Source organism: Dipodomys spectabilis, unplaced genomic scaffold (genome assembly GCF_019054845.1).
Source record: "Dipodomys spectabilis isolate Male_0828 unplaced genomic scaffold, ASM1905484v1 ptg000210l, whole genome shotgun sequence".
Taxonomy (NCBI): domain Eukaryota; kingdom Metazoa; phylum Chordata; class Mammalia; order Rodentia; family Heteromyidae; genus Dipodomys; species Dipodomys spectabilis.
Window position 1 is genome coordinate 1845784 of NW_024870887.1, and position 22205 is coordinate 1867988.

A 22205-nucleotide genomic window follows, 5' to 3' on the forward strand; every position below is an offset into this window, starting at 1 on the left:
GCTTCATTGGCTCCCAGTGTTTGGGCATCTGCTCAGCAGGGGCTCAGAGAATGTTAATCTTCTGCCCTGGGCTCTTATTACCTGCCAATGCAGAAAGTGCATTAGCCATACAGGGCCTGCCACCCTCCAGAAAACTTCTCTAGCTGTATGATTGGCCCCTTTCTAAGGGAACGTGGGTAAAGTGTAATCTGGTCTTGGGTTGGTTGGCTCCAGTGATTCAATTTCTTGCATTGGAATAGTTAGATATGTGATCATCTATATAGTTATCCATCTGCTTTCAAGATTTATCCTGTGGTGAGTTACAGTGAGCAGACCTTATTTATTTATTTTTTTTTGGAAGTGGAGATGTGGCTCAAGTGGCAGAGTGCCAGCTGAGTAAAAAAGACAAGTAGGAGCAAGGGTCCTTGGGTTCAAACCCCAGTACTGGCACATACACATTTAAAAAAGAAAGAAAAAGAAGCAAAATGGATGCTAAAATGTTGTAGCTGGTAGTTCCTGCCTGTAATCCTAGCTATTCAAGAAGCTGAAATCTGAGGATCATGGTTTGAAGCCAACCTAAGCAGGCTAATCTTTAGATACTCTTATCTCCAAAACCAGCTGGAGGCATGACCCAATAGTACAGTGCCAGCCTTAACTAGAAGAAGCCACGTGAGATGACAAGGCCCTGAGTTTAAGCCCCAGTACCGGCGCGCGTGCGCATGCGCGCACACACACATTTTTCTATGCTTTTTTTTTTCCCCCCTAAACTGGGCTATTATATTTTTCTCAAAACTTGGCTTGGAAAAAATTAAAAACAAGCTAGTAAACAACCCAAAACTAGAGAGTTAACAGTTTGCAGACACGTGTATCCTAGTTTCATCATATAAATACGCAGATAGGCAAAGATCTCGAAAGTTCTACTGCTAAGGAATATTTTCCTTGGCTTTAATTTTTAAAAAAAATCCACATACCCTGTGGAAGATGGCTCCCAGCAGCCTGTGAATTAGTTCAATCACCAAGACCAGAGGAGATCTAGATATTCAGAGGAATGCTAATAAGAGATATTTTTAAGTGCAGTGTTGCCATCTGAAGACAGCAGTCCCAACTTGGAGGACCTTAGGCAAGTGGCAGAGAAATGAGGGAAATGGGAAACTGTAAGGAAGTGGCTGAGGGGAAGGGAAAGCCAACTTTGCAACCCTTCATACCGCCTCCTGCTTCCTGTGCCCTAGCCCAGAGGTCCCACGCAGGTGGGGCCTTCCGTGGTTTCAGCCGTGGTCTTTCTCAGGGCTGCTATTCTCTGTGGGGAGGGTCCTGCTTGAAAATCCACACTCTTATTTCCTGTCTTCCTCCTGCTCCTTTGTGGCAAGCAGAAGTCCTGCTTGATCTGCCCCTTCTTCTCCTGTCTTGGCCATGTCGCTTCAGCTTTGGGCTGCACTTCTGCCTTCTGAACCACATTGCATGTCTCCTCTAAGTGGATTGTCATTGTCATCCACTGCTCAGGTGGCTCCCAGAAACCCTGTAAATCCATATAAAACCTAAATACTCCCCCCTCCCCCCCCCCCTGCTAAAGCTGGCTTTAGTCTGTCCCTTCCTGGTCCTCTATCTTCTCTTCTGGGTTGGAAAACAAGAGGAGGTTGCTGGATGCATTGTCTCCTGTGGTCCCTCGGATGGGAATGGTTATCAGCTTAAATATGTATATGAAGAGGCACAGATCTAGGTTAAGTAACTTACTTAAGGCCATACTGTTTGAACAAAGGTTTCAACCCAAAGCCTGTCTTGAACTTGAGCCCAAATGAGTAGGCCAGATTGCAAACGTGACCCAGTCTGCATGTGTGGCTGCTGGATGGGCCAACATGGCCTGCCTCCACCCTGAGCTGCTAAAATGGACTGCATTTTAACAAGATCTCCAGAGACTTGGCACTTTCCAGTCTGAAAGGCACAGTCCTCTTATTCCTCTCTTAACATATGTGCCTTGAGTTTTTCTAGCTCTGTGACTATGTGATCCTCTTTTTTGTTTTGGTGCCAGTGTTGAGGCTTGAACTCTGGGCCTGGGCATTGCTAGCATCCTACCACTTTGAACCACATCTCCATTTCTGGATTTGGGGGAGTTTATTGGAAATAAAAGTCTCATGGACTTTCCTGCCCAGGCTGCCTTTGAATCATGATCCTCAGATCTCAGCCTCCTGGGTAGCTAGGATTACAGGTGTGAACCAATGGTAGTAGTGGTGCCTGGCTTAGACTTTTTTTTTTTAGTTGGCTGTTTACTAGAACTCTGCAAGCTGGCCACTGGTGGCTCACGCCTGTAATCCTTACTACTCAGGAGGCTGAGATCTAAAGATCACGCATGATTCAAAGCCAGCCTTGGCAGGAAAATTTGTAAAACTCCAATTAACCACCAGTTAATGGGAAGTGGTCCTGTGGCTTTAAGTGGTAGAGCTCTAGCTTTGGGCAAAATGAGCACAGGAATGGTGTGAGGCCCAGAGTTCAAGCCCCATGACCAACCAACCAAAAAAAAAAAAAAAAAAAAAAGAACTGTGCAGCTCTAGCAAGTAACTTAATCTGTTAGCAAGTAACTTAATCTGCTAATACCTCGGTTTTCTCATCTGTAAAATGAGGATAGAAACAGTGTTCATTCCTGTGGATTTCCCTGATACCCATGGTAGTCCTAGAGCTCAAATAGCTGCTCTCCCCCGTCCTGGCTGGGCATCCCTTGCCTTCCAAGTCTGAGCAGCTTCTCTCCTCCCACCAGCCCTGTGTAGAGCACTTTGTGTGTCTGAAGTAATTACCACCAAAGGAATCATTCTTTTCTCAATGACTCACTGGCTTAATCCTCACAGGCACATTTGCATATCAAGTTGAATGCTTGTATAAACAGAATTCATCTTTAATTGGGGAGATATAGGGGCCCCTATTTTTCTTTAAAGGATGACTTTCCCAGGCCCTGGCTGCCTCTCTAGGTCCCTCCTCAGTGCTCCCTCCTCTACACCCCACTGCAGGGCTGGTGCAGCTAGGATGTTCCTGCCTGGGGATGAAGCAGCTGAGCTGGTTTCCAGATGTTCCCATTTCCTCTATTCATTAAACTTCTTATTGTGGACCTGGAGGAATTTTGCTGAAACTCATTTTATCATAGGTTTCCTAACATTACCTCCCAGCACCAAAGATCAAGAAGGAAGACATCTCCCCAAAATCAATTTTACCTGAAGCAAAATGTACTACATTGCCAGGCAATGGTGGCTCACTCCTGTAATCCTAGCTACTCAGGAGGCTGAGATCTGAGGATTGTGGTTTGATGGTAGCCTGGACAGGAAAGGTCCAAGAGACAATTATCTCCAATTAATCACCAAAAAAGCCAGAAGCAGAGTACTAGCTTTGAGCAAAAAGAAACTCAGAGCTGGATGTTTGTGGCTCATGCCTGTAATGCTAGCTACTTAGGAGGCCGAGATCTGAAGCTTGCAGTTCAAAGCCAGCCTGGACAGGAAAGTCCATGAGATTCTTTTTGTTTGTTTGTTTGTTATGGGTCTTGAACTCGGGGCCTGGGTGCTATCTCTGAGCCTCTTTGTGCTCAAGGCCAGATAGCGCTCTACCATTTGAGCCACAGTACCACTTCCGGTTTTTGAGTAGTTAATTGGAGATGTGAGTCTCATGGAAACTTTTCTGCCTGGGCTGGCTTCTAACCATGGTTCTTAGAGCTCAGCCTCCTGAGTAGCTAGGATTACATGGGTGAGCCACTGGCATCAGGCTTTCCATGAAACTCTTGTCTCCAATTACCAACCAGAAAACTGGAAGTAGCACTCTGGTTCAAAGGAGTGTGCTGCTAGCTTTGAGTGGAAAAGCTCAGGGATAGTGCCCAAACCCTGAATTCAAGCCCCAGTTCACACACACAAAAGTATCACAATTTTTCCATTTTGTCACAAGTGGAGCCTAGGGAGTGAGTGGCATGGAGAACCATACATTGCATGATCTGGATTGACGCTTGGGGCTCAGCCCCAACTCTCCATGCCTACAGTATTCAAATACCATGGCCTTGTGGCCTTTGAGGCACATTTTCTGATGTTGATAGTTAACAGTCTTGTTAAGTTATAGTTTCACATACTGCAACAGGAGGGGAATAGAAGAGGGTGGAAGATGTCTTAAGGTTCAAGGAATAAGTAGGGGAACAGCCCCTCCATCCTTCGCCATCTTTCTGGCCTTACATCCTCACAGGTAGTGCTGAGCCTGTCCTGGCTCCCAGGTTTCTGCCATCACCCCAAGGCTTTGCTCATGGGTTGTTGTTGTTGTTTTCCTTTTTTCCCCTCCAGGTGTGTGCGGCTGCTGCGGTGCCCTTCGCCCCAGGTACAAAAGGCTGGTTGACAACATCTTCCCTGAGGATCCTGAGGTGGGTCACAGCTCTGGCAGGTGGTATAGCCCTCACCATCCAGGCTGGGTGCTGCGATCTGCTATAATGGGAAGGCAGGCCCCTGAGATCCCTGACCCCGAGGCCCGCCCTGATAAATGGAGTTCTGGACCCCAGCCTGGGAATGGAAAGAGACCCAGAGGAACCTGGAGGATGCAGGCATTGGCTGTCTCAGAAGGCAGGGTGTGCAGAAGGCAGAAGGAAGTCTGTTTGGGGCTTTGGTCTCAGACTGAGACATCTTTCTTAATCCTGCCTTTTGATGCTTACTCTCTAGGATGGAAATCACCCCCTACTGTTTAGGGGAAGTGTGCCTCTGTCTGGGGTTTTGGTTAGAGGCCCCTGTGTCTCCCCTGCTCCCTCTGGCATCTGCCAGGCGTCTGAGTGGCTCACATGGGAAGCCTAGCTTCTTGGCTTCCAAGCCACCACGCCACATGTCACACTACATTATGGGTTGTGGGCTAAGAAATGTCAGGATTTGATGTTGTTGAGTTGCTCTCTGGGAATCAATGGCCTCTTCTGAATGGGCCAGTTGGCTGATCAAATTTCTAGCATCCTCTGGAGAATTCCTTAAGAGCTGCAAATCTGCCTTCTTTATGTCTTGGTGATGGATATCTAACTTGATGTGTCTTAATTCTGACTTGCTTTTTCCCCTTAAATTAGCTTGCATTAGCTAGGAGGATTTTATTGTGACGTTTTCATGCATGCTTACAATGTATTCCAATCAATCTCCTGCCCCCCCTCCCCGCCCCTCCCCACATCACTCCCCTCCCCTCCCTCCACCCTTCCTAATATGATTTCAACAGGTTTCATTGTTCTGTTTTCATACATGTAGACAATCTATTTTGACCATATTCATCCTTTTTCACCTTCATTAGCCCGACCCCCAACAAAGCCTGTTTCTCTTTCCCATTCCCCATTCCCCTATTGTTCAACAGCTTTCATTAAGGTTTTTTATGCTGTTTTCATATATAGTTGCAGGGTAACTCAAAAATTTTCATCCTGTATCTTTTCCCCTTTCTCTTCTCCTCCTAAGTAGTCCCTTAGTTAGATTCGTGCTCTATGTTTATCCATATTCTGAGTTGCTTTTAATGACAGCTTTTCATTCACACACCCATGGATGTACATACCCACACACACAAATATAAATAGCTTCATGAATATACCCACACACACATACACACACATGCACACACCTATTTCTGTCCCTATTCTTATATATTCATAGCTAGCAAACTCAGGGCAAGGGTGTGGCTTCCTGGAGGTCAGGAACCAGGTCTGTTTTCCTGGTCCCTATAATATTATCTAAGATGCACTTAATAAGCACTTACAAATTGGGATTCAGCTGAGCTCTTGTCTACTGCCTGTGAGCCCTTCTGCCATAGACTGGCTGTGGTAAATCTGAGACATCTGTCTTCTTCAGGATGGCCTGGTGAAGACCAACATGGAGAAGCTGACCTTCTATGCGCTCTCAGCTCCAGAAAAACTAGATCGCATTGGTGCCTATCTCTCAGAGAGGCTCATCCGTGATGTGGGTCGCCATCGATATGGGTAAGTTTTATGAGGAGGGGAAGAGAGATTTGTAGAAGCTGTATTATATGGTTAGGAAAAAAACAATATAAGGTAATTTCATGAAAAAGATAATGGGTGGGCTATTGGACAGACTGCTCTTCCAGTGGCAGTGAAGAGATTAGATGCTACTGTCTAACATAGATGTTTTCACACAGTTTAGGGCTGTAAAGAATTAGCCCAGCCCTGAATGCAACTTACTCAGTCTTCCTGGACTCACTTAAAAAGTGAAGAGGAGCCACCAGGTCCTACTGAGAGGCCAGGTTGCAGCAATTTGTTTATTAAAAGTACACTTCAAGCCAAGCGCTGGTGTCTCACACCTGTTATCCTAGCTACTCAAGAGGCTGAAATCTGAGGATCATGGTTCAAAGCCAGCCCAGGCAGGGAAGTCTGTGAGACTCTTGTCTCCAATTAACCACCAGAAAACCAGAAGTGGTACTGTGGCTCAATGGTAGAGCACTCACCTTGAGCTGAAGAGCTCAGGGACAGCCCCCAGGCCCAGAGTTCAAGCCCCATGACTGATAAAACAAAACAAAAAATACACTTCGGTGAAATGTTTATCTAGAAGGACTGTGTTTAAAAGAGAGAAATTTTAAAGAAAAATGACTAATCAATAGCATTATTATATAAATTTTTAAATATTTTGATGTCCAGAGAGAAACCATTAAAATTTAAAAGGCAAACACCAAAAATAAATACTACCAAAAAACAAGACTCACACCTATAATTCTACTTACTCAGAAGGCTGAAACCTGAGAATCAAGATTCAAAACCAGCCCAGGCAGATAAATCTATGAGACTTTTAGGTCCAGTTGGCCAGCAAAAAACTGAAGGCATGGTTCGGTATTAGAGCACCAACTGTGAGCAAAAAAACTGAGTGATAGTGTAAGGCTTAGAGTTTAAGTCTTACTACCAAGATACACATACACACATACACATACACGTAAATAATTCAAACTTATACATGAGTAGCAGGTAATAAATAGTTTGGGGGTAGAGTGGCAAGATTGAAATACTAAAAAGTTTGAGGCACAGGACACAAAAAAGGCATGAACAGATGGGAGCTAGAATGAAAAGGGATAATATTCAACAAACTAATCATCAAAGATGAGCACTGAAATTCAGGATGTCATCCTATCAAGTTAATAAGTAAATATTTCAGGTTTAACCAGGAAATGGCAATATAAAGGATTTTCCTACTTCCCTGGAAAGGAACTTTCCAGAAAGTAATTCTGAAATGTGTACTATGAACTTGAAAACCATCTGGGCACTGGTGGCTTATGCCTGTAATCCTAGCTACTCAGGAAGCTGAGGTCTGAGGATCACAGTTCAAAGCCAACTTGGGCAGGAAATTCCATGAGACTTTTTTTTTTTTGGTCGGTCATGGGCTTGAACTCTGGGCCTGGGTGCTACCCCTGTGCTCTTCAGCTCAAGGCGAGCGCTCTACCGCTTGAGCCACAGCACCACTTCCAGTTTTCTAGTGGTTTATTGGAGATAAGAGTCTCACGGACTTTTCTGCCCAGGCTGGCTTTGAACTGTGATCCTCAGATCTCAGCCTCCTGAGTAGCTAGGATTACAGGCATGAGACACCGGCGCCTGGCGAAAGTCCACACTTTTTTTTTTTTTTTTGGTCATAGGGCTTGAACTCTGGGCCTGGGCGCTGTCCCTGAGCTCTTCAGCTCAAGGTGAGCACTCTACCACTTGAGACACAGTGCCACTTCTGGCTTTTTCTGCTTATGTGGTGCTGAGGAATCGAACCCAGGGCATCATGCATGCAAGGCAAGCACTCTACCACTGAGCCACCTTCCCAGCTCCTCCATGAGACTCTTATCTCCAATTACCCACCAGAGTTCAAGCCCCGTGACTGACCAAAAGAAAAAGAAAAAGAAAAAAAGAACTTGAAAACAATTTAGGCCCTCTGGCCCAGTAATTCCTTTTTCTATTTGTCTATTCCCTGATATTTTCTATTTGTCTATTCTATTCAACCTTAAGTACAGTCTAGCTTTATCTACAGAGCTGTTCATTATGGAGTTTTTAAAATAACAATGAAAAAGTAGCAATAATTCAAGTGTCCAACAAAAGAAGAGTTCAGTAAGTTAAATAGATAAATAAAATTTGGGAAAATGCCATCTATAAATAAAAAGTGTTTAAAGATGCTTAGCTTAGCCAGGCGCAGGTAGCTCACGCCTGTAATCCTAGCTGCTCTGGAGGCTGAGATCTGAGGATCACAGTTCAAAGTCAGCTTAGGCAGGAAAGTCTGTGAGACTCTTATCTCCAATTAACCACCAGAAAACCGGAAGTGGTACTGTGGCTCAAATGGTAGAGCGCTTGCCTTGAGCTGAAGAGCTGAGGGACAGCACCAGGCCCAGAGTTCAAACCCCACTACTGCCAAAACAAAACAAAACAAATTTAGCTTATATCATTCTCCTCTTTTCTTCCATTTCTGCCCTTTTCTTGGTTCAGATTATATAATTTTGTTTGTTAGTTGATTGGTTTTGCAGAGCTATTGTCCCTTGGGGTGGAACCCAAGGGCTCACATGTTAGACAAGTCTACTATTGAGCTATACTCCCAACCCCAGATTCTTACTCTCTTTTAGTTCAGATGATGACAGTGACCTTGAGAATTGTCTCCTTGCTTCCCATATTTCCTGTGTGGTCTTTCCAGGTTAATATCTTAAACACTCGGACTTGAAGCTATACCCTTCTGGTCTCTTTGGAACAAACCCCACATTCCTCATCTTGACTTCTAGAGTCTTCTATAGCCTGCTCCTGTCCCAGCTGTGCCTCCCATACATGCCACACCTGTTGTAGAACCTGGTCTAGATCTGGCTGACAAGGTGCTGAGATCCAGAAAGCCCACGGCCTACCAGCAAGTTTTTTTGTTTGGTTGGTTTTGGTGCTAGATCCAACCCAGGGCCTTGTACATACTAATTAAGCACATATAGTATCACTAAGCTATACCTCCAGTTCCAGAAAATCTGAAATCAGGCTACCCTTAGTGTAAAAACAGAATGCAAGTTATTATGTTTCTACAATCATTTTATGTAATAAAATTAGGTTACACACTCAATAAGACGAGCCTGAATATACTGCATTCAGGTTATATAAAGGCATATTGTAAAGAATAGTCAAGCAAGGAAAAATGGCATTATCCTAACTTGAACCTAAAAATGACGTGCCAGCTATAGCATGAAACACTTAATGCTAATTTTACCAACACTCTCTGCAGTGATGGGTCTCTTGGTAGAAATGCCTGGCAGCCAGCAGAGCCATTTTAGAATCCTTTCCACTGCCCTTAGAATTGCAATTCAAAATTGGCATTGTCCTGTTAAAAATAGCCTTTGCTGCTTCTAGGTATTTAAAGCCTGAAGGCCTGACAGAGGGCTTTAATCATAAATGTTTGGAGAGGGGGGGAGAAAATGTGTTAGAATGTATCCCTCTCCCTCTTGAATCTCCCCATCCAACACTACACACATTTTCATCTCCTCATCACTAATGGCAGTTTTAGAAGAGCAGAATGGTCACATGCAGACAGTGGGAAGGGCCAAGGCTCCCTGTGATCATCTGTGGGGGTCTCTATGATGTAGTCCTAAGAGTATGGGCTAAGATATGGATGGGTTCTTGTGGCAGAACCATCATCTTTGACCACTGCCTTCCTGTGTCATCACCTTGTCCCAGCTGTTTGGGACTCCTGGCTCATGGATGTTTGACATCAGAGGGATAGTCAGAAGTGGGCAGAAGGAGGGAGCAAGGTATCTCCAAGGGGTGTTCAAGGTCACACAATATGCTGGGTAGTGATATCCAGAGCAGCAAAAGGCAAGCATTCCTTCTGTTTCTTACCTTTCTCTGTACATTTATTTTCCAACTCAGCCCAACAGTGGGAGCATCCCTTGCAAGCTGGGATTCAGGGGAGAGGGGTCAGCAGTGTTGAGCAAGACTTGAGTCAGTCTGCAGTGGACACTGAACATTGGCTGTGGTGTGCAGGATCCCATGTTAGATGGTCTGATACGGTGCCTGTGGTCACCCAGCTGAGAAGAATGTCCTCAAAAAAGCACATTCTCAAGAAGGAGCTGAGGCTAGGGGAAGGGCAGCTGACTCTAGATAGCACTCTGTGGGCTTCTGCCAGGAGGGGAGTGCCATAACAGAGGCCAACCCCTGCTTTCTGCTTCTGAGCACCCCAACCCCAGAAGATTCCAAGAGCAGGCTCACCAAATACAAACACACTGCCCAGAATGAGAGGTGCTTTGTCAAGGCCTTTGAGTAATTCTTGGGTGATGACCAGTTCCTCCTGAAGCTGCCTCTTCTTCCTGTCTGCTTCTCCCAGCCCTTAAGCCTGGATCTGCTTTTCCTCTCCATCTGAGTGTGCTTCCCAGCCTGCTCACCCCACTCACCCCTCCCTAGGAGGCACCCCATCTTCCCTGGTTTCGCAGGCTGCTTCTGACTGAGCACGAGGCATCAGAGCAGAGCCAGCCTTCTCTGGGACTCTGGGCAAGGCAAATTCTGGCCTTTCTCCTAAGTGCCAAGACCCCTAGGCATTGTCCTTAATGGTAGTAACTCACCTACTACCTCAATCCCAGAGCCTGACATTGCTCTATAACCTGCCTGTTGTCCTCCGTAGCCCCCTTTGCTGCCTGGGAGTCCCAGGCTACTCTTCATCCTTTGGTTCTTCCTCCTTACCTGCTGGGATGCACTTCTGGAACCTCTAGGACTATCTGTGGTCTGTACCTACTCTTGTTCCCTCCATGGCCCAGCTCCTTTTTAACCCATTCTGCTCCAGGTTCCCAGCTAATTGGATGCCCACACCTGTCACTACTTTGTACCCCTTCTAGGACACCAGCCCCAGGTCAGATCTCTGATCGTCACCTTTTCACCATGGTTCTGTGGAGTGGGTGTGGCCCCGAGGACCCCATGCTCTGTTCCTTCTGAGAGCATAGCTGGGACACACTGTGGAGGGACAAACATGGAGAGCATTGGGCTAGGACCTGAGTCCCATTGGCTTCCAGTTTCCCAAGATTCTTTGAAAAGTTTAAGTTACTGGGGTCAGAGATGGAGAGCTAAGTGGTAGTACTGTTGTAAGGTGAATCATCCCAGAAGCCACATTTTAAAATATATAATATTGGAGTCTTTATTATACAGTTAATGAGCTGCAGGCCGCCAGTTGTTACAAAGGCCTGCAGCACGCAAATACATACAACACAGCTAGGAAACATGCTAAAGAGGAAAGAGATAACAAAAACAACACCAACAAGCCAATTCAGCTTCAATGGAGAGCTGAATTGGGACTCCATGATGACTGGAGATGAGCTTGGAGACAGGAAACAGCACCTGATCACAGAGACACACGTGGCATGGAGTCCTGGCGGCTAGGCTGGTCCGGGTTTAAATAGGTTGGCACAGGGGGCAGATCCTTAAGAAATTCCCAGTCCTGGGCACTGGACTGACAGACTCAGTAACCTATCAGCCAAATGCCTGCCCCTGCCTCCAGGGTTCCAGGCTCGCCCATTATCTGGGAGGCAGGTGATGGGGTGGGGTGGGGAAGGAGGAAGGGTTCCCTTCCCCCAGCATGAAGACAAGATGCCAGACCCTACCATCCACCATGTGGCCAATATGGCACCGGCCAGACCTGGCCTCCTTACTTCAGTATGTTCAAAGAATTAGACCTTACACCTCTCTCTTTCCCTGTCTCTCATTCTCTTACAACCCCTCCCTTCCCTGCTGCCCCTCTCCCCGACTTTTGATTTTTGAGGCTGTATAGGCCAGCCCTGCACTCTTGATCCTCCTGCATCAGCCTCCTAAAAGGCTGGGATCACAAGCATGTACCACCACGCCTGGCTTAGTTTTACAGTTTCTTTACACTTCAGTTTCACTTCCACTATAGTTTTCATTTTCCAACAACAACAAAAAATTTCCAGTCCTGGTCAGTATCCAATTCTTTTTGTTCCTAGCAAAGGATGTTTTTTGCTTATCAGGATATTCTAGATTTTTTTTTTTACAGGAACAGGAAAAATAGCAATCTAGGCTCTGGGATGGGGGAAGCCTTCTAGCTTCTTCTTTTACCTAGCCCCAGCTACCCCACCCCTTCCTTTACTTCCAGTACTTACACTCTGTAAAATAATAGTGAGATACTGTCAGATTCCTTCACACAGAAAGATACTCAGGATGATCTAGAAGCAAAGAGAATGTCATTCAACCTGCCCTCATTTCCTGCCCGATGTGGTTGATTGGACGTGTCCAGGTTTCTCTGCAGGGAAAGTCTGACCTCTCTGACAAGGATCCAGGCCAGCCTGTTTCTCCAAACGCAGGCCTCAGGCTCCGCTTACCTGGCTGGCACAGTGCACCTGCAACATGCCAGATGCATGGTCTGCAGGTTTCCTGGCAGTGATGGTGGTGGCCTCTGAAGGGTGGGGCTCTGGAGAGTCATGGAAGTAGGAAGAAAAATTCAAACCACAGCAGCTTTTTAAAATTTCCTTTCCTTTCTTTTTTTGGTGCTGAAACATACAGGCTGTCATGTATAGTAGGCTAGGAGTCTGCTACATGTATGCCCCAGCTCAAGAGGTTGTTTTTGTTGTTGTTGCTGTTTTGTTTTTTGTTTGTTTTTTAACGTGGTTGTTTGGTGTCTGATATCTTTTTGACCTCTATTACCTTACATGTTTAGACTTGCAAAGCTGTCATTGTCTAAGGCAGTCTGAGTACGTTATCTTGTTGTAAGGTAAATCATCCCATAAGCCACATTTTAAAATATAAAATATTGAGTCTTTATTATACATTTAACAGGCTGCAGGCCGCCAGTTGTTACAAAGGCCTGTAGCACACAAATACACATAACACAGCTAGGAAACATGCTAAAGAGGAAAGAGATAACAAAAACAATACCAACAAGCCAGTTCAGCTCCAATAGAGAGCTTAATTGCAATGCCATGATGACTGGAGATGAGCCAGGAGACAGGACACAGAACCTGATCACAGAGACACACGTGGCATGGAGTCCTGGCGGCTAGGCTGGTCCGGGTTTAAATAGGTCGGCACAGAGGGCAGATCCTCAGGAAATTCCCAGTCCTGGGTACTGGACTGACAGACTCAGTAACCTATCAGCCAAATGCCTGCCCCTGCCTCCAGGGTTCCAGGCTCGCCCACCTGGGAGGCAGGTGATGGAGGGCAGAGGAGGTTACCTTCTCCCATCCTGAAGACAAGATGCCAGACCCTACCATCCACCATGTGGTCAATATGGTGCCGGCCAGACCTGGCCTCCTTACTTCAATCTGAATTAGACAGATGCTTAGGACATACTGTGGGGCTTCATGAGGGCCACCTAATTGTTCCAGAAATGATCCTGTAGTCATGCTTTCAGAGCTGTCTTTTTATTTACTTAAACTTTGGTTATTTTTTAAAAGATGTTAGCAAGTCTAATTCTTGTTCATTTTAAATGTCTGACTAATGTTTAAAGATGAATATGATTAAGATCAAGCCATGAAGATGAAATCTCTGAACTCTCCCTTCTTCCCTCCCCCCCCCCCGCCCCTTGTGCCAGTATTGGGGGCCTCAAGTTCTCGCTTAGCTTTTATTGCTGAAGGCTGGCACTTATCCACTTAAACGACAGCTCTATGCCTGGCTTTTTGGTGGTTAATTGGAAATAAAAGTCTTACAAATTTTTCTGTCCAGGTTGGCTTCCAATTATGATCCTAATATCTCAGCCTTTTAAGAAGCTAAGATTATAGGTGTGAGCCACTGGCACCTGGCATGGACTCCTCTTCATTTTCCATACTGCACATGACCCTGGCCTGAGAGCTTCAGGCCACTACATATTTGCAAAACCCCCTTACAGCTCTAAGTCTTACTGGTTATCAGTTCTAGTGGAGTGGTCACTTGTTGGACTTACAACCTAGAAATTGTGGCAGCCCATGACAATCTTCTTCCTTGATGCTACCCACAAGGTCACCATGCTGACACCCAGTTGCCCCCTGCTGCCCTTCCCAGGTACGTGTGCATCGCCATGGAGGCGCTGGACCAGCTGCTTATGGCCTGCCACTGCCAGAGCATCAACCTTTTCGTGGAGAGCTTCCTCAAGATGGTGGCCAAACTGCTGGAGTCAGAGAAGCCCAACCTGCAGATACTGGGTACCAACTCGGTAAGGAGCAGCTCTGGGGCCCCTGGTCTCCCAGCCAGAACCTGGGTAGGATGGGAGTGGAAGGCCTGAGTCAACATTGTGATGTGTCATTCTCACTTGAGGTTTCTGACTTTAACCATGACACACTGCTTGTCCTGGTGTCCCTCTTAGAATGAGCAAAGAAGCATTGATGTTTTTAAATTTAAATAAAATATCTTAGAGAGAAAGAGGGAGGGAGGAAAGGAAGGAGGAGGTAGAGGAAAGGGGAAGAGGAGTGAGAATTTTTTTTGTTGTTGAATCTGAGCTTTGAACTTGGCTTCTCACTTGGTAGGTAGGTACTCTACCATTAAGCCACACTCCCAGCTTCAGTTATTTTTCATAGTCTCAGACTATTGGGTATCACTATGCTTGGTTTATGGGTTGAGATTGGATCTTGCTTTTTCCTGGGTTATCCTGGAACCTTGATTCTCCAAGTTTCCACCTCCTCAGTAGTAGCTGATTACAGATGTGAACCACCACACCTGGCTATGTCATATAATTTCTACATACATAATAAAACACTTAAAAAATAAAATCCAGTATTCTAAAGCATATAGTTGCCAGGTATAATGGCACATGTAATCCTGCACTCAGAAGGTGGGGAGGAAGATGATGAGTTTAAGACCAGCCTAAGCCAGGCACCGGTGGCTCACGCCTGTAATCCTAGCTATTCAGGAGGCTGAGATCTGAGGATCGCGGTACAAAGCCAGCCCGGGCAGACTCTTATCTCCAATAAACCACTAGAAAACTGGAAGTGGCACTGTGGCTCAAGTGGTAGAGTGCTCGCCTTAAGCTGAAGAGCACAGGGACAGTGCTCAAGCCGAGTTCAAGCCCCACTATGGACCCAAAAAAAATAAGACCAGCCTAGTCAGAGAAACCATGGCTCCAAAAAACACAAACCAAAATGAAAGGAAAAAAAATCATGTAATTCAGCAGTCTTAGCATCTTCCTGAGGCAGTACAATGTTGACACTAGTATGCTGATTGTAGACTGATGACAGTCAACCTTTCTCTCCCAATAGATTGTTCCCTTAAATAATTTTAAATGGCATTTTGTGAAGTGTAAAAGTAGTTTATTGAGGATCATGGTTCAAAGCCAGCCCAAGTAGGAAAATCTGGGAGACTCTGATCTCCAAGAAAACCAGAAGTAACACGGTGGCTCAAAGTGGTAGAGCACTAGCCTTGAGCAAAAAGCTTCAGGGATGGTTCCTAGCCCTAAGTTCAAGCTCCATGACCAATAGGGGGTGGGGGTGGGGGATGGGGGTGAAGTAGATTAACACAACATTCCCACTGATAGGTCATGCCTATAATCCTAGCTACTCAAGACTGAGATCTGAGGATTATGGTTCAAAGCCAGCTCCAGTAGTAGTGTGCTTTCACATACATGTACACCCATACCCATACCCAAGTATTCCTTGGAGGGCAGAAGTTGTCCAGGGCCCTCATAACTCAGTGCCCCATGAAACATCCTATAATAATCCTGGTAAAATACTAGGCACTGGTGACTCAAGCCTCTAATCCTAGCTACTCAGGAGGCTGAGATCTGAGGATTACAGTTCAAAGCCAGCCCAGGTAAGAAAGTTATGAGACTCCTATCTCCAATTAACTACCAAATTAACCTCCAGAAGTAGAGCTGTAGCTCAAACACACACACACACACACACACACACACACACACACACACACACACATCTTTCAGAGATGTAGGAAACTGATATCCATGGACAAAGGTACTAGAGAAGTAGAAAGACCACAGGGAAGCAGGTAGCTAGCTGCTGGCTTAGTTCTCTTCCCTAGCTGGACAGCTATGGACAGGTTATCTTTTTGCTCATACCATAGTCAGGTTGAACTTGACTGTGGCTCCTCCAACCTCTGTCATTGATCTGAGCACAAGTGTCTGCTATCCCGAGATGTGAGCATTTATAAGAGAAGAGCTATCAGGGGTGCCACGTATGAATTTATATATACTCAAATGTTCTGACTGCTATCTTTCACTTTTTTACTTCTCCCCTGCTTCTTTGCTGTAAGGCACATTTTAAGCTCCAAGTGTTCCAAGAAGCTAAGATTTAGACTATTTACAAGCCTTTGGTGAAGTCAGGAGAAAAGTTGGAGCCTCCCTCTGCTCACTTTCCCAGCCTGGTATTGCTGAACTGTACCCATCAGGGCTTCTGTGTGTGTGTGTGTGTGTGTGTGTGTGTGCGCGCATGTCAATACTGGGGCTTGTGTGTGTGTGTGTGTGTGTGTGCGTGCATGTCAATACTGGGGCTTAACTCAAAGCCTCAGATTCTTGCTTTTTTGCTTATGACTGGATGCTGTCACTTGAGCCATATCACCACTTCTAGCTTTTGTTGATTAGTTAGAGACAAAGAGTCCCATGGATAGATTTGTCTTCCCAGGCTGGTTTCGGATCTTAATCCTCAGGATTTTAGCCTCCTGAGTAGCTAGGAGTACAAACATGAGCCACTGTACCCAGCTAGAACTTCTTTACTATTCTACAGAAGTTGGTTTAATCAGAAAAGAGATTCATAGTAACTTTTCTTTCCAGAGTAGAAACTCTTCCTTTCTCTCCCCTCTCCTTTCTCTCTTCTCTTCTTGGATGCCTGCTGCTTTTGACAAATTACATATGCAGTAGCTGAGGGCAAAGTCCTTTGTCAGGTTGCCCTGGCAACAGCTCCACATACTGCTTTCGTCGTCTTGTTTAGGATAAGTACAGTCTGGAAGGGAACATCTGTATGGAAAAATAAAGCAGTCACCATGACTCCACGGGGGCCTCAGAAGCAGGTGGCCGCCACTTTCTTTTTTCCCACCATGAGTACTAATCTGGGTAGATATTTTGTGAGTGACTCCTTGCAAACAGAGTGTCCTATGAATTCCCACTCCAGTGTGTTAGCACGTCATCCAGGGGTGAGTGGGGAGTGATTGCTGTGCTACAGATAGATGAGGAAAGTGAGAAGGGCAGGCTGGCTTAATTAAGTTAAGCCAAGTTAGTGCAGTAGACTCAGACTGCAGCACTGAATGGCCTCCTGTAGTATTGTCTTTCCTTCACCGGGTCCTTGCTCTCCCAAGAGTTCTGACACTTGTTGGCATGCCAGTGCTTCACATGATCTTAGTTCAGCCCCGAAATGTCGAAATGATCTTCATAGGGGCTTGGGGCTTTGAGAAACAAATGAACCTGAGTAGAAGCTTCTGGCCCCTTGTCCCCAGCCTCTGTGCTGTGCTCCCTGTGACCAGAGGTGGCCCATGGCCTTGTGGGTGAGGAACACAGGATAAACTGCAGCCCTACCCCTACCCCAGCTCTACTCTCTTGTAGCTTTGCAGGTGTGATTGAGGCCAGCTCTTGAGATAGGGTGTGCTCTGCACTGTCCAAGTGGGTCTGATGAGGTCACGAGGGTCATTATAAGAGGGACATAGAAGGATCAGAGTCAGACAAAAGTTGATATGATGATAGAGACAGAGGGACAGAGAGAAAGAGATCTAAGAATGCCATGCTGCTAGCCTTGAACACGGAGATCAGCACAAGGCAAAGAAAGAAGGGGGGATTCCTTCTGGAAATTAGAAAAGGCAGAGAAGCAAATGTGCCTGGCTTCTCTCAGAAGACTTTTTCAGGCTCCTGGCAGATATGGGAACTCCAATGTGTGAGAGCATAAATGTGATGGGTTGGTTGGTTGGTGCTGGTAGGGCCTAGGCACTGTCCCTTAGCTTTTTTGTTCAAGGTTGGTGGTTTCCCACTGAGCCATAGCTCCACTTTGGGCTTTTCAGTGATTAAGTAGAGATAAAAGTCTCATGGAATTTACTTTTCAGGCTGGCTTCAAACTGTGGTTCTCAAATCTCAGCCTTCTGCGAAGCTTGGATTACAGGCTTGAGCACCATCACCCAATTTACATGTTGTTTTAAGCCACTACACTATTGTCTTTTACAGTAGCCCTAGAAAACCAATACTTTCTCCTGTGGGTCTCTTCCACCTCCTTCCCTTGAAGATCTGTGCTCTCTGGGGCTCTGTGCTCCACCCTCTTGCTCTGTGTGCTCCCCTGGATGATGTCATCACTCAGTATTTGTTTGGTTGGTTTTTTTTGGTTGGTCGTGGGCTTGAGCTCGGGGCTTGGGTGCTGTCCCTGTACTCTTCAACTCAAGGCGAGTGCTCTACCGCTTGAGCCACAGTGCCACTTCCTCTTTCCTAGTGGTTATTGGAGATGAGAGTCTAATGGACTTTCCTGCCTGGGCTAGCTTTGAACCACGATCCTTAGATCTCAGCCTCCTGAGTAGCTAGGATTACAGGCTTGAGCCACTGGTGCCTGGCTTACTCAGTGGTTTTTAACTGTCATGTAGACTAGCATTGGTCCAGTCTCCAGTGCTGACTTAACAATCAGCACTGCCAGCCACCACATGTGAGACAGGTCCATATGGCAGGTGAGCTCAGGACTGCTAGGGGTTCTGGGGGTCCTTCAGTTTTGTGACTCAATGCCTCAAGGATGGGATCTTACAGCAAGGCAGCAGTGCATCCCAGCTCTGTTCCTGAGTGCCAGCTTGGGACCCAGCACATAGGATCACTCAGAGGGAGTAGGATGGGTTCCTGGGGGGCAGCCAGAATGATATACCCCAGGAGTTCTTAACACTGGTTTTCCAGTGTTTCTTGGAGGAAGGATGGGATGGTGCAGGCAGACAAGGGAGAGTGTCCTCATGCTCAGGGAACACCCCTGCTTTGACCTATTGTCTAGGGGTTGTCAGGACACAGTCAAGTGGTCTGTGGCTCCGTTTTCTCTGAAAACAGCTCCATGGAGTTGCTGTAAACAAGCTCAATGCTGGCTGTGTGGATACATGCCTGTAATCACCATACTTGGGAGGTTGGAGCAGGAGGTTCTCAAGGCCACAGAGTAAGACCTTGACTCAAAATAGAAGAATCAAAAGACAAAACCCAAAAGAAAAACAAAGACAAGCTCAGTGAGGAGAAAAAGGCAGAAACCACATGGTTTGTGTCATCTTTCCAGCTAGGATTTGTGCCAGTGAAGCAAAGCGAGGTGGTTCCCACTTCTCTTCCAGGAAACTGAGAGTAAAGGCATCAGAAAGGCCTTGGCCCCAGGGCTGCAGGAGAGACTGGATCCTCTCCCTGTGCAGTGTGTTCTCCTGTCGTTTCTGGTAACTGCAGAAAGATCCCATCTATAGAAGATGGAAAAGCTAACTCATAGAGACAGGGTTCTTCCAAAGCATGACCAATCAGCTCAGCTTCCCCTTTCAGACAAGGGAGCCCGATGTGTGCCATATCAATCAATATTTGCAGTCTTTCTCTGTATTACCCTGGCTCTGAATCACTGTCACACAGTTGTGGTGCCTGCATGCCTAGGCTGCAAAGACGGGTGATCTGTGCCAGCGAGCATGGCACCTTTGTTGTAGATCAAAGCTGAAACTTTGATCTTGAAAGGGTGGCCCTCGCTGTGCCATGGCCTTTGAAATGTCACCTGTTCAGAATCTCCAGTTTGTTACCATAGAGACCATCCTCATTGTTGCTATGTCTTAAAAATAAATAAAACAAAAACCTAACTTCATTCTTTTATGATTTCATGCATTAGGCAACTAGCATTGAAATTTAAAAACACACAAATAGACTATTAGTTATGGTGGATAGGAAGTTCCTGCAGCTTCCTACAGTTAGAAAAGTAGTTAGGCACTGGTGGCTCACACCTGTAGTAATCTTATCTACTCAGGAGGCTGAGAACTGAGGATTGTGATTCAAAGCCAGGCTGGGCAGGAAAGTCCATGAGACTCTTATCTCTAATTAACCACTCAAAAAACCAGAAGTACAGCTGTGGCACAAAGTGGTAGAGCTCTAGCCATGAGCAAAAAGAGCTCAGGGACAGTGTCTAGTCCCTGAGTTCAAGCTCCACAACTGACCAAAAACAAAACAAAACAAAACTTTCTAAGGATATATAGCTGAATAGCAGAGCACTTGCTAGCACCACAGGGCCATGGGTTTTATCCTCAGCACAGGAATCAAAGAAAAAAAAAAAAAAAAGAATGACTGTAAAGCCCCAAAATACCAGCCCCATCTCAGCCAAATTTGGACCTATTTCCCCAGTAGGCTTCCATAACAGACAGACTCCTTGACCAGGGCCCCCGTGAAGCATCCCTGAGATCCTCTGAATCATGCTCACCAGGCTTTGCAGTTTAGCCCCTCATGTCACCCTCTAGGAGGCTCAGGAGCAGTGTGACAGGGCTGCCTGTCAGCACCCCCCCTTCCCCTCACTGCACAGGGCTTGCCACAGGCCAGTGCTCCCTTACCAATTGTCTAGCTGGGTCATCTGGGCTGCTGGGTCATGGAAAGGATGCTCCTTCTATCAAACCAGACTGTCCTAAGGATGCTGTCAGAGTCTGGTACCTAAAAGGAGTTTCTTTTAGTAGCTCCTGTTGCCAACCTTATTTTCATAAACAAGACACAATCTCTATTTGGGAGGGTCAAACTGGCATTAAGTTCAGTTGCACTAGACCCTGTTAACAGCAGGGTTCTGGCAGAATGAAGCCGTGGACTGAACTTGGGCCTGACCTCCCAGGCTGCAGCCTCTCCTCCATCCTATGCCCTATGGTAGGGCAGATAGGAGTTCCAGAGATAGAACCCGTCCAATCTTGGTTCAACCCCAAACATCCCAATTCTTTTTTTCAAAGGAGGTATGCATCTCTCTGTCCAGTCTTGATTGACTTCCACCACCAAGGACACATGTCCCTGGGCCTTTCCAATGCTCTGCTCCTCCCAGCCTGCCTGGGCACATTGCCATGGCTAGTAGTCCAGCTCAGCCTGGGAAAGGACTGGGGCCCACAGAGCCCCCTTCTCTCAGACTTCACACAGGGTAGGAGGGAGGGGGAGAGCTTTGTGACTGTAGAGCCTTGCCCTCAGGGTCTTCTTCACTAGGCCTGGAGTGGCACAGAAGCCAGCATTTTCAACATGTTCCCTGGGTAGTTTTATAAGCAGGCTGATGTCTAGGAACTCATTTCTTCCCTGGACACCTCGATGTCTGCATCTCTACAATGGGCACCGTATACCTTCTGCTAAATTCACTAGTTTGCCAAAAGTTCTAGCCTACAGAGGATGTTGTCATGGGCAGGACCATGGTGCCCCACTGGCCATCTGTGTCCTCATCCTTAGACCTAGATATTTTTTGTGGATGTAAGGCATTTACAGATATAAACCAGTAAACAGTGGGTCTGGAGGCCTGGCTCAAGTGGTAGAATGCCAATTGTGATAAGGAAAGCCAGGCAAGGCTTCAAGGCCCTGAATTCAAGTCCTGTTATATCAACATAAAGAGAAGAGGTTTTGGTTTTGGTTTTTGTCCCTCAACTTTCTAAAACATATACACCTAAGCATATTCACAGTCTTTAAGCTGTTGCATCATGCTTGAAGTAGATGCAGTATAAGATCTTTAAATGGCTGGGTACTGATGGCTCATGCCTGTAGTCCTAGCTATTCATGAAGCTGAGATCTTAGGATTGCAGTTCAAAGCCAGCCCAGTCACAAAAGTCTGTGAGACTCTTATCTCCAATTAAGTACCCCAAAAAAGCCAGAAGTGGGATTAAGGATTAAATGGTGGAGTGCTGGCCTTGAGCAAAGAAATCTCAAGGACAGTGCCCAGGCCCTGAGTTCAAGACCAGCACACACACACACACACACACACACACACACACACACACACACACACACACACAAAACACGTGCACGCACAAAACCCTTGAAGTGATTGACACCAGTGAAGATGGGGTTGTTTGTTTTATAGGGAAAGCAAAACATGAAAGAACTTAAATGTCAAAGATCAGAGCTAGAATAGCAGCGAGATGCTACTATAGCTACAGATCCTTAGTATGGATGGATACCCTGATAGGGCCAGCCTGGGGCTGTGATAGGTAGCCTGGGAATGACCTGAGTGGTTATAGCAGCAATGCATTGGAGTTTGGGTTTAGCCTTGGTGTCTGCTGAATCTCTGGTCTTAGACTTGGCTTAGGAAGGCCTCCTTCACCCTCGCTTCTGGAACTCCTGAGCCTGTGCATACTTAGTGCACAGTGATCACATAGATCACTACTGCGCCTCCACCATGAACATCACTAATGCGAGCAGTGTCATTGCATTTACTGCTAGGACCAGAAA

The 22205-nt window shown here is 46.2% G+C and overlaps 1 protein-coding gene across 1 annotated transcript in view; it reads left to right on the forward strand.

Annotated features, from left to right (window-relative positions):
* The window catches only part of Efr3b (EFR3 homolog B), an 82222-nt gene that overhangs the window by 35283 nt on the left and 24734 nt on the right, over positions 1-22205 (forward strand). The window contains exons 2-4 of the mRNA XM_042696787.1: positions 4278-4354; positions 5793-5920; positions 13913-14063. Of these exons, the coding sequence (XP_042552721.1) occupies positions 4278-4354; positions 5793-5920; positions 13913-14063 (356 nt within the window). The remainder of the gene's footprint in view (positions 1-4277; positions 4355-5792; positions 5921-13912; positions 14064-22205) is intronic.